At 33.9% G+C, this 13,801-nt stretch overlaps 1 protein-coding gene across 1 annotated transcript in view; it reads right to left on the bottom strand.

Moving 5' to 3' along the window:
* TRHDE (thyrotropin releasing hormone degrading enzyme) overlaps positions 1–13,801 on the bottom strand; it is a 361,209-nt gene that overhangs the window by 74,927 nt on the left and 272,481 nt on the right. The window contains exons 11-12 of the mRNA XM_079142404.1: positions 8,583–8,716; positions 8,424–8,479 (exon numbers count right to left, since the gene is read on the bottom strand). Of these exons, the coding sequence (XP_078998530.1) occupies positions 8,424–8,479; positions 8,583–8,716 (190 nt within the window). The remainder of the gene's footprint in view (positions 1–8,423; positions 8,480–8,582; positions 8,717–13,801) is intronic.

Here is a 13,801-nt window from a genome sequence, read left to right as displayed (position 1 = left end):
ATCACCCCTTCATACTTAGATGTGTTTATTTTCATGGTAAAGAGAAAATAATATAGCATAAAATACTTATTTTTTCATTATTGATATTCTAGTTTCTTTGTCAAAGAAGTATTGCTACCTTAGGTATTTAACAGTTGAAGCCAAAAATAGATTTGATGAGTTCTGGGAAAAAGCTATGGGCACTCTTTATCACTGGCTGATTGGCATGTTTGCTAAGAAAGATGATAATTAGAAAAGCCCCTCTGAATCTGTTCTGAAGTGGAAATATATTTTTCTAAGACAATTTAAAGAGTAAATAATTACCCTCATATAAATAAATATATATTTAATTGTATTTAATACATATGTTCATATATTGCTCATTTTAAAAAGATTTCCTTAAAATTTCTCAAAATAAAAATGAAAGGAGGGGTTGAGGCTGTATCTCAGTGCTAGAACACTCCCCGAGCATGCATGAAGCCCTGGGCTTAATCCCAGGAACATACACCACACATGCACACACGCACACAAAAAAAAAAAAAAAAAAAAAAGAAAGAAAGAAAGAAAGAGAAAAAATGAGAATTTAGATAACCAGATTATAATAAAAACCTTAAGAAAATCAGACTTTTACACTGACAGGTCAAATGCCAAAAATAATTCGGTTCAATTTTTTCATAGACAGATCAACCTCCTGACTTTCGTGTTCTTCTATGGGAGACACTCTATCCCATTCTGGCTGGGTCCCTCTTGGACTTTTCACATCAGTCATAAAGTAAGCAGTGTACATATTTGTTGCAGAAATAAAAGCAAATATGTTTTAATCATGTTCCAATTTCTCTTAGAGTGAACATTAGGATGTGTGGTAACATAGGTTTGGGATAGCTCCATAAAGGGGTCTATGTAGAAGGAAATCAATACATATGGTGAATTTCACTATAATATGCAAGACAGAATTATAATGTGCAGTTATTTTGAATGTATGTATATGCTGCAAAGGTAGGAAAGGAATAGAACAGAAATAACATTTATTGAGGTCTACTAATTTGTTATGCTAGGCCAGTATGTATGTGATCTACTTTAATCCTCATAAAAACTTCTAATCAAACTGTTAGTAATTCATATAGTTAGAATTCCAATTCTGTCTATCTTGGTAGCCAAAGTTCTTATTAATTAGGAAGAGAAATCAAACTAAACAGAGTTGGGTTCGTGTTCAAAATGTAAGACAAAGAAGAAAGAGACAGGCAGGATTAAATTTTGAGACTACAGAACAGATTAACATATATTTTTTTAATTAAAAATGAACTAAAGCAACAAATGAAAAGAATAGCTTTTAGAGGCTATAGACCCAAACCAGCCAAACAATTCCAAACAACAGTCATGCCTTATTCCTGGAACACTGACTGATCAAGTTCAAGTCTATGCAGATGGCCGCAGTCAGGTAAATAGTAAGAGCCAGGCAGAGGCTGGTCTTCCCTCCAGGTGGTGGCCCTGGATTGGGGCAGAGGAATCAGGCTTTCTGAACAGGCAGGCTCTACTTTGGTAATATGCTTATGAGGAGAATGCAAGGAAATATACTATTATTTTAAACTACTATTACCTAATTGGCAATGGCTGCCTTCTTAGCTTTTCTTTTATGTTGTAATTATTAGCTTTATTTTTCCTGTGATATGTCAATCATAATTCTATTTATTACCTAACACAACAAACATACTGACCATCCACAGGGTTCTGGCACATCTAAACTAATGGATAATCTCACACACTGTTTTTGAATAAAGATACAAATAAAATAACACAGAATAGTGGAGCTCAAAGGTTCCATATTATAGAACACTTTTTTACAAAAGAGAATCAGAGTGATAAGCATAGATTATTTGCTGGATTAATTCCAGCTTTGACTGCCAAATAATCACAATCTTCAGGGACCAATCTTGAAGACAGGATTATCTCAGGAAAGTATTGTGACAAAAGGTTTTATATGACTTTCAAATCTGATCTGAATTCATAGTGAATAAAAACAGTAGGAACAGGGCTACAAGGGTATGTGAAATTGAAGATGACTTAAGATACTCTAAATCTACAGAAAACCCAAGGAAGCTAGCACACCTGAGTGGTTATGACTCTGGGCAGAGAGCAGAAGGCACTAACATTTGTTTGCAAAACACTGAAAATAAGTCTAACCAATTCTTAATAGAGTTTTTACTAGCTCTTGAAGAAACTGACATGTTGAAATTGTAGGGTTCTAAATGACCAGAATTACCCCCTTTCAATCTTTTTATGCACAATTATTCCTCGCTGAAACAACATAGTTTTTTCATCCGCTCCATCTTCCAAAGTTGCTAATTTCCTCAAAGAGCATCACAGTTGCTCTAGCTTGAATAGGGAGAGTGACCTCCAAAGGCCCATGAATGGTGGGGACCATGGACACCACAGTGGCAGTATTTGGAGGTGCTTGGGCTTTTAAAATGGGGGCAGTGAGAGGTCCTTGGGTTCCTGGGGCATGCCCTCAAAGGGGACCTAAGACCCCATTAAATTTCTTTCTCTGTGTCTTTCTGCTTCTTGGCTTATGATGTGAGCTGTTGCTCAGATATGTGCTCCTGCCATAAAGTGCCACCCTCACCAGAGGCCCAAATTGACTGGGCAGCCTGATCTTATACTTGACCCTCCAAGTCCAAGAACTAAGTAAACCTTTCCTCTCATATGTTAGTAACCTCAAGTATTTTACTGTATTATTGTAAAGCTTATTAGTACAACAGCATAACTACAAAACCTACAAATGTCTTTCCTCTTTTCTCAGTCAACATTTGCTGCTGCCTGTTAGATTGGCACTGCCTACTGGCATTGTGACAATCTAGATTTGCAGAACATTAGAGGTTTAGAAGCTAGGTTATCTTGCAAGGAACCGTTGCCATGGCTGCCACCAGGGCAAACTACTGAACACCTTAGAATTCTGTGGGATTGATATGTGCCAGTATGTTAATTTGAACCTAAGTTGTCTCCTAATTATTTAAGAACCCTCTAGTATCTTTCTGTGCTTGGGGAAATTTCTGAGCTTCTTAGATTATGACTTTTGTTTACCATCGTAAAATTGAATATCTGAGATGATGACATTAAGCAGTAAGAATAAAAATGTTTTCAAGTACTTATAACTGAGTCCCTAGAGTTCTGATCACTGAATGACCAGCTAATGACTCTAGAATCCAGTGGAGGTCATGCTTACTGCAATTATGGGTGCCAATTAATTCTAAGGTGCTCCACCTTCAAAGGAGTGTCTGTATGTCTTATCAGATACCATAAATAGCCTTTGGGTTTCAAAAGCAGATGTATTCATATTGTTATGTGTGTCAGAATCACTTGAAGTACTTAATAGAATGAAGGGTCCCAGGTAGCCCCAGTAATCTGCAGTTTTAAAGAAAACATCTCAGGTGATTCTGATGCTGGTGGTCTTTAAGGTCATGCTCAAAGAAGCACTGTACCTGAATATGCAAAATATTCATAGCAAGAAGCTGTGAACGGTTACCTCAAATTCATGAAAAGAGAAACACTAAGATAAAACTATTCTCATCCAGGAATCTGAGGTCAGAGGAAGATTCAGGTTTTGATGTTGTAAGTACATTTTACAAATTTGTTCAAGTTGGTGGTACAAATAGACACTTTGGAGGCAGATCTGTCTAAATAAATTATTTATGAACAAGTAAGTGTTTTAAATTCTTTGGAAATTCTGAGTAAATTCCTTTGAAATCTCAGGGTTGGGTTTCAAAACAATCACAAAATCAAAAGAATCACAATCTGAACATGTCTGACCAGAGAGCACTATCTACAAGGGTAGTTAGAAAATTATTTTTAATGTGAGGGATGCTAAAGAAAACAAATACAAAGACTTACTTAAACATATTTGTGCTTGCATTTGGAAATTTAGACTACCCACTCTCACAAAAAGAACGGTTAAATGCTAATTCATATGACCTACAAACATCACCTGGTTTTGTAAACCCAAGAGTACAGGCTCTTTGCTCTGAAAGTGGATCAATCCTACCAAGTGATGTTAAAATACCTACTTAGCATTCTCAGGCATTAGACATTAATATTAAAACATTTTCTCCTATAGAACTAAAATACAAATTTGGCACCAGAAGGTAACAAATTTGCTTTTGATTTAATGCAGCACAACTTAAAAGTCTCTAAGAAAGTTTGCCATCCTCAAGAGCCACAGGCCTGCCCTTAATGCCTTAGGAGATTTGTACTTCTCAGAAGTACCTGGTATAGTCTCTCCCCATAAATCCTCATCCCAAGGACAACATCTGTGACTCCACCCTCAACAGATTTCTAAAGACAGCTCAAAGGAACATGTTAACTCACACTCTAACCTTGAGCCAACCAGCATATGCCTGCAGGAATGGTTGGAAATCCAGAAATACACTCTAGGCGTTTACTGGGTTACAACAGAAAGAAAGCTGAAGACTCCCAGTTCATTACAGTAAAATATCCTGAAAATGCGTTCAGACTATTTTTAACATTTATCCATGGCAAAGTATTGCAGAAACTAAGACTGATTTAGAGGTCTTTGGGATATAAATTTTTAAATGATTTCATGTCAGAAAGGGCTTCAAGGTGATTGTTTTTGTATGTTTCAGGATATACATTTGCTGATGATGACAAATAAATAATTAAAATCCCCAGCCTCAGGAATGTGAGAAATGTGATCTTTTGGGGATGGCCACTCCTAAAAGGATTTGCAATGAGTCACTGCTCATGGTATGAAACAATTTTCATTGGTTAGAAAGGCTGAGAGGATAACTGTGAGCTAATTTTAATAGCTTTTGGTCAATGGCAGAAGGTTGGAAGCATACAGCCAACAATAAATCTTATTTTACAATAAACAATTTTATCACTTTCAAAATTTCATAAATATTTAATTTTAATTATCTTGCACACACATTCTAGTGGCTTAACAAAAGATAACTAAAAGCATAATCATATGTGGATATTTCTCCCAAATGAGTCTAACACAAACAGCTACAGAATCATTTTTCTCTCTCTGTCCACCAAGTACAATAAACTATACATTGGAATCAATGTCTATTATTATTGATAACTCTCATGAATCCATTATAAAATACAAGTAGTACAAATGTTTTACTGATACCACAAGGTACTTTAACATAAAGGATAGGGACTGAAGAAAGGATTCAGAAACTAAGTATCCTTCATAAAATCAGAACTTCTAAGGCAGTGGACAGTATCAGAGGGAATCTAGGGTCCTTGGTCACCTTTTTGTAGCACTGTTCAACTGAAGTAAAGTAGCTCTGTGTCTCCATAACAGAAATCTAGACAAAAAGGCCAGCCTGCCAAGCTATCTCTCACAGAAGGTTTGAAAGTAAAAAACATAAACAAAAGACAAAAAAACAAACAAAACAAAACAAAAAGGGTTTCTAAGTCATTTCTTCTCAAGTTCATTTATGAAATGTTGGCCAAATTGTACATTTAAATAATCACTGTGAAAGTAGGAAAAACAGCTTCTCATCAAGCTGGGTCAAGGGTGCACTTGCTTTTCAGGCACACATTGTACTACTATCTTCTGCAATAAGTGAAGAAATGGTCAACATATGTTTTGAAAGAGAATTCTTAAACAAGAAAACAAAATACCTTTGTCTATTTTCTTTTAGGTTTGGAATTATTCTTTTATTAACCAAGTGACACTTAATAGAATAAAATACAGAAATAGCAAATGACTCTATGACTAGCATGACTCTTTTAACCAGAAGTGAATAAATTCTAAAATTGTTTTGACTACTGGGTTGTCAAAATTTAAAACATACTGCATATTATAATGAAGGATTTGAAGGAACTGGATCCACTCATGCATGACTGATAGAGTTAAAAAGCCTTGGGAATATAATTTCTACTACTTATCAAAAATATTAGGGACTTCGAACCCCAAATTCCACTTACAGAAATCAAACTTACTAAAATACACATGAAAGTTTATAGTTTGATAAATTAATAACTGATGATAAATTTATGATCAATTATGTAAAAAGCATATGCTGACATGATCCTGTACCAAATATTAAATTAGGTGGTAATAATAAGAGGATGAGGCAAAGTGCCCCCCCTCCAGATCATCCAGGAACTATCAGGAACTGGGAAAAGTGACTGGGAGCAGTCAGGCAGTAACTGCTATAACATTGGTCCATAGAACATCACTTTACTCTTTCTAGAAGGACAGACAAGGTTGTGATGAGGGAGGGTGAATGAAATAACATTTCTTCCAGGGAATGGTAATATTCTGGACAGACAAGGAGGATGAAATAAAAAGGAATTTCATGTCATGGGCAAACTCACTTTGTCTTGAAGTCAAGGACTCTACTGTTTTGCTGTTGTCTTGACAGTGAATTTCCACCTCCTTTCCATAACCGCCCCCCTGCCCCCGACACACACACTTAAACGCTGTGCAACCTTAGGAAAGTGGCTTAACTTCTCTTAGCCTCCATGTCTATGCTATAAAGTGGCAATAGTAACCACAGACATTCTGTATATTTCTTAAGATTGAATGAAGATGGTCATTAATAAAAGTCTCTGCAAAGTACCTGGCACGTAAGTATTTAAAAACATTTGCTGTTTTTCTACTTGTTATTTTTAAAGCCGAGGAGAGCCTGATGTGTCCAGAAAATGGAAAGAAGGTTGATAGATGGTGAATAGCTAAATTATGGAAAATTTTCAAGAATACAATAAAATGTAAATAATACTTAGCTCCCATTAAGTACAGGACATTCACCTGGATAAATCTGATTTTATAATCTCTCTCTCTCTCTCTCTCTCTCTCTCTCCCTCTTTTTCTCTCTCTCCTTTTTCTCAGTGCAATATTACATAAGTATACCCTTCCTGGCTATCTGGACTTTCTAAACATCCATATAAAATATGTTGCCATCACACCTAATGCTTTCTTCAAAGTCTGCATATTTTACTACACAGCAAAGGCTACCTCTTAGCCATTAGCCCACATCACACCTCAGCAGGCCTTTTCCCACCTCTATTATTTTTAAATTTTTGCCCAAGAAGTTGTTGCTGTGCCACTGAAGGACCCTCCTTTACTTTTGCTGCAAGTGAGTTTCTGTTCATACTAAATGACTACATGCAATTGGTACCACTTCATTAGAAACTTCCTTGAAGGTAAATTGTCCTTAGAGCTGTCACTCAGCAAGTAGGCAAATGTATGCCTGCAACACAAGGTGCCTGGTCAGAATGAGGTGCCAATACAGCATCCTTTACCAGGTAAGAAAACAGTGCGGCCTCCTTAGTAGCAACGGAGAAATCAAAAGTCTGAGGTTTTTGGTTTTTGTTTCTTTTTAATAGAAAATCACCTGAAATTTCTTCTTTTTCTTTCTTTATGTGTTACCCCTTCTATATTACTTTTTCTACAAAAAAACAATCTCTGTAACTTGGTCGCAAACTTGACTTTGCTCCTGTCAAAGTAATTATCAAGTCTCCTATAGTAAGCTCATTAGTTCTGATGGATTAGAATGCCGCAGGGAATGATATGCTTTTTAACATATGGAAGAGAATTGAGATTTGATGGAGTACATAAACTGTAAAAGCAGTTTTAGGGCCTGGGAATGGAACAATGCCTATACTGAGATAAGTCGTGTGTTCATATCAGTACAGATATAACTAACCAGTGTCACACATTTGCTTTAGGAGAAAAGGTAATTATGACAATCAGGTAAGTAAAGAGAAATGTCCATGTCCTAAGTTGTAGCTTATAAAATTAAAACTGTAACTGGATATGAAAGAGTGCAAAATACTAAAAGAACTGTTTACCATTTAGTGTCAAAATTTAATAAGTAAGTACCTTGAGTTTATTATTTCATTTGATGACTGTTCAAAGGAATAACTGATTTTTACATTATACATCTACTAGTGAAAGTAATAGAAATATTACTATTACCAATACAACTAAAAGCTTTTACTACAAGATTGACAAATATTTTGTCCAGAACAGTCTTATCCTGTGGATATTTATATCTGTCTCACAGCTCAAGCTTTCATAATGAATCATATCAAAGAATATTAATAAAGATATACTGGCATATGTCAAGAAAAAAAATTGCTGATGCTTGAAGATATTTTCTATCAAAAGTTAAATATGGCATAATGGCCATATTTTAGAGTCATTAATGAAATTGGGAAGAGATTATTAATCTCCAGAGTGTTAAATTGAACTTGCAGTGAAATTGATCAAGTTTCTCCTGTCTCGGAAATACCCTATGGCTATTATTGATCAAGAATTTGGCACAGTGATTATAATTCATATCTAAACATGGAGATTGTGAGATAGAAAATATTTTTAATATCCTAAATTCAAAATATACATACTACTAAGCTTGATACAGAAAATCTTAAAGGCAGGAGTTTTTATTATGAAGATCCACAGGAAAACATACCTGGCCAGGCTAAAGGCATCGTCAATCAAACCTGCACGGTTACTGACAGAAAGAACCTATAAGGCCAATCAGGAAAAGAAAAAAAAAAATCATTTATGATTAAAATGATAGGTATTCACATGTCAAAGCACATTGTTGATGAGCAAATCTAGAATATACCTCATGGTTCCTGATTAACTGATCAATTAATAATCTCCAGTTCCTTAGGTCATAGTTGACTCTGAAGTAACCAGTTTGATTGATGTTCCCCAGCAGCCAGCTTCCCTTGTCCAAATAAGCTATTCTGTGATGTTCTAAAAATAGCATTTTGAGAGTAAACAGATTTAGAAATTTAAGAGTTAAAATGGAATCAAGTATGCTTTCTTAATACAAGATATAAAAAAACCAACAATTTAAAGGAAATACTATCCTAAATATCTAATTGAAACCCACTCTTAATTACTCGCATTTAGAATTGGTGAGAAAAACGTTTAGACAAATACTATTATCTCAGTTAATTATTTTCTTATAACAGTTTGTTCTTGACAAAACATCCTTACCTATACAATATTTTCCTTCTCAAAATAAATGTAACCTAGAAATATACTACTATATTCATGCAGCTTTTAATTAGGTTGTATGTGCATGTGCAGCTAAAGAAATGGGTTTAGACACATACTCTACTTATTTAAATTGTCAGAAAGTGATTAGAACAATGCAGCTCATTCACTTAAAACTCACCATTGTTTCCTGCCTTTTTTCACAGGCTTTCATAGGACTACTAATAAATAACACACTTTTCAACATCATCAATAATGCTAGAAAAAGGAAACCTCATTTGTTTTAGATTCTGATAGTTCCACATAGACTTATAAACAAAGATAATAAATTCTGCTTATTGGACTCACTTTGGAAAATGGCAACATATTTTGTTCACCAGCTAATTCAATGAACAGAAGCCAGTAAAAATGATATACCTTCTTACATATTTAATTTTTCAAATGTGGTAGAGAGAGTGAACTACATTCACTTGTAAAGTCAGCCTTTATTGACTTCCTAGACGCAGGCTTCAGGATTCCAGGGATTTGGGTGTTAATCTTCAGGACTTATGCCTCTCAGAAATTTACACTATGAAGTTGATTTTAAAAATCACAAGCACACACACATACACACCAAATGACATCCAGGAGGAAAAACATTAAAACCATACTGTTATATTCTAGTTTTTACAATAGCTCAAAATCATAGACGGTAACACAGAGGCCATTTGACTCACAACTCTATGACAGACACACCTTCCGTTCTTACTCCATTATCAAGATGTTGACACACCAGAATACAAAACAGGAAATACAGTCTTCCCCTTTATTTCCTTGAAGGACTGAATTTACAAAGGACTCTCTCTCAAGGAAAGGACACAAGGAAAGGTTTCACAAGAAAAGGTTTACCACAAGAACCACTGGGTGGACATTAATGACCACTCATTTCTTAGGTCTTCTACGGGGTGGGCTATTTAATACAATGCACCTACAGATTGCTTGTTTTTAAAAATCTGCAGTAAAGCAAAAGTGCTTAAGCTCAAATGTATATTGAATATAGAAATTTAATGTTTCAGATATTATTCAAGTCTCACTACCTTTATAAACTGTGTTCACTGAACCAGGTAAAGAAAAGAGGTTCCAACAGACTAATCAGGTTGACTAAGAATAGTAGACATTTCTAAAGAATAAAAATGGCTTCTCAAGTCTTTGAAGCTTCATAAATACATGTTTTTCAAAATTTTAATGTGTCATCCACACACTTGCTTCAAAGAAGGTTTAGAATGTCACTCCAGTCTACAGATGTAAAAATTTATAACAAAAATAACAAGAAAATATGACATTTTAAAAAGCTGAAATAACATTATAAGGAGAGATATTAATTAATCATGCCTGAATTCAGGGAAGAGAATTAAAATTTAGATATTAAAAATATTGTTTCTTCTGAGCATTCCTAATTGTCTTCAAGTATACTAAGCTTTTCATTACAAATAAGACTATAATTGAATTTACCTAAGAGCAAATTTGAAAATTTTCATTTAAGAATGTTTTTTAAAAATTACAATACTAAAGCATCAAGTTTAATATATGAACACACGATTTAATTTTTTTTAAATCTGACATAGTCATTAATTCCTATAATATTTAAATCTATCCTTAAAGTTACTTCCTGTTCATATTTTAGATAGCTGGCCTGAGTTAAACCCATGTGATTCACTTGGTTATATTTTTAAAACTTATTCCATTCAAAGATGTATTAAGTAGGATATAGTCAAATTAAAATTAATATGAATATTAAAATAGGAAAACACTCCGCATACTTTCATATCATCTGACTAGAATAAGCAGACAGGCATCTATTGTTTTTAAGTATGCCATTATTGAATTTCTAACTTAAACCTGAAGGTTATTACTATTCATGAATACTTTTATGCCTTTATTACAAACGAGATCTTTGAAGAAATGGTTTCCTGAAAGATTTTGTAATAGATTTTTAAATATCTTTTCAGTTCTAGTTAATTATATTCCTAAAATGCTCTTCAAATTAACTAATGGCAAGCAATGAATTTTAAAGAGATCTTTTCCAATGGTCTAATGAGGTATAGTATTTGATGAGTACCATAATAAAAAGTGTGGAGGTTATATTTTGAGTGTTGGTAGTAATAATTAAAAATTATATTTATATCCAAAATGGTCCAACTCAGACTATATTAAGGCACAAAATAGCTGATATTTTATAAGATTTTTATATTTTATACATTTTTAGAATAAAAAGAGAAATGAGATTAGGAATTTATACCAAATATTTTCTGGTTACAGAATAATTAGAATTAAAATAATAATAATAATAATAAGGGGAATAACATGGGACAAACCCAGGAATAATAACAGGTACTGAATGCCTCACTGGACTCGTGCAAACTGAATGAGATCATGTTTTGTGGAACCTTTAAAGAACTATGTGCACATATCCAAAGCATCATGATGAGTAACTGACAAATCTTAAAAGCAACCTATTGAAGTGTTTAAATTCTGTGTGTGTGTGTGTGTGTGTGTGTGTGTGTGTGTGTGTGTGTAGTCAGGAGCAGCACAGAGTAGAAAAAGGAAACTAAACTTCTAAATGTAAACTAAACTCCTAAGATAAAAAGCAAGTACTTTATCTCACTAACTGACTGACACTGGGTAAGTTATTTCTGAAACCTTAATTTCCTCAAATGTAAAATGTGGGCAAAGACAATACTCATTTTAATGGTTTGTGAATCTCAAATGAGTCATTGTTTGAGGAAAGCACCACAGCATTAGGCTATTTTTAATGTTTACACTTAATTTTCAAGATCAGTTTCTTTTTTATTTTGAATCTTTTCTTTCCTAACATTTGGCACTAAATTTATTCCCCTCAATGCACCATTAATTGAATAGCCAGTCAATATGCAAGCTACTACATTTATAATGTCTAAATTCTTGGTATTTTCCTAGTAAGAATGAAAAAGATAAATACTTCAACCTGACTTTAAAAACTTAAAAAATGGTTTAAAAACTATTTTTAGGCTATATTGATCTTTGCCTTACCCTGGAATTAATTAGATATTTGTCCAAAGTTTTAAAAAACAAATTGCCAAGAACACAAGATTAAAATCAAATGTATACATATTATCCACCAAAGACTTTGACTTAGTATAGTACGAAATCAAATCTATGTTACTAATAGCAATGAAAATTACAAAAAAACAATCTGTTTATTATAATTAAATGTATAATTTCTTTTCACATGTTGATAAGAACTGACCAGAATATTTACTTCATGTTTTTATGGAGGAAAACATGAAATACTGATTCATTGATAAGATTGATCTCATTGATACTGATTATATTTTAAACCAAAGTACATATGACAATTTATAAAGAATCTAAAAGTTAATATCTCCCCCACCAAACTCTGTCTGGTATTAGTTTTCTTATGGGTCTTCAGAATGACAAACTTCAAGATAAAATTGAACACCTAAAGAATAGAACTGAAAAGGCAAAACAAGGTAATCTTTTCTTTTAGGTCTCTTTTGGAAAAATTCTTCCAGATTTTTGAATTTATAAAGTTTTCAGGAAGCATTTACTTAATATGAGTATCTCCCCACAAAGCCTTGACATTTCAATGTTCATATCAAACAGAAGATGCTGCTGTGATTTAATGGATGATAATACACTATGCCCTGCAGGTTGCACATTGTACAACTTGGGCAGGGGGCATTCATGTCATAGTCTATGCAAATAGTGCTTCCTAGAATTAGGTGCTTCACAAATTGTGCAGCTGTGTATGACATTCATACATATCAATACAGGCAATATTTTAGGCAAGCATGGTTTGAACTAATACACTGTTAGTATTCCTGACAAACAATAAAAGGATATAAAGAATAATCCCTCAAACATAGCCACCAGTGGCTATGGGTCAAAGAAAACTCTGACACTATTCTCTATCCTCGGTGGGATAAGAAAATCCTATGAATAACACTATGGAAATAACTAGAGTTGGAGGAAATGGACCTGGGAAATGAATACAATAAGAATCAGACTCACATGCACACTGTCTGAAAATGAAGTGTTGGGCCACTCCTGATGTTTGATCAATCAATATACCTTACACTTTTTAAATTTTCCCCATTTTCATTCTACCTTACAAAGATAAATATTTTGCTTTATTTCTGAAGATGGTTCTATCTCATGCTCCTATCATTCCTAGGGTGGCATGACTTTATTCTAATAGTTGGAACTTTATAGTAATTGCTTTCACTCATCATTTCATAACAGAATACATAGGTAAACAAAATAACTACATGAATGGAAAAGAGAGGTATATAGACAAATAATACAGTCGGTGTAAATTCAGAACCATGTAATGAAACTATAGATTCTAATTACTTAGAAAGAGAAATATCAATAAATGTTAGTGTAAACATGTTAATGTCATATTAGATTACACAGGCATGTTTTATATATGTATCATTTCTATAGAAAAGGGGGACAATAAAATCATATCCCTGAATGTCCCCATTTTTCCCCCAGAAAAACCTCACCAAGTTAAGGGAATACTGAGAGCAAGCTTGGGCTAGAAAATCCAGGTATTTATTATCTTGAAGAACACTGGCTTTGTTTTATGCACACTGGGAATTAGAGCAAATTAGTGTTATCTGTAGAAAGCTACTTTCTTGCATCTGTGCCAAGACACTTGCTCCTTGGGATGCTGGCCATGTAAGCTAACTAAGAAAACCATTCAAGTTAATGCAGACACTGTCACTGCTTCTGCAGCCTAACATAAAACCCCTATCTCACTGGCAGCCAGGGTAGAACTGAGGGCACTATGGAAAG

This window comes from Sciurus vulgaris (assembly GCF_902686455.1).
Source record: "Sciurus vulgaris genome assembly, chromosome: 5".
NCBI lineage: Eukaryota > Metazoa > Chordata > Mammalia > Rodentia > Sciuridae > Sciurus > Sciurus vulgaris.
This window is presented reverse-complemented; position numbering and strand designations above follow the sequence as displayed.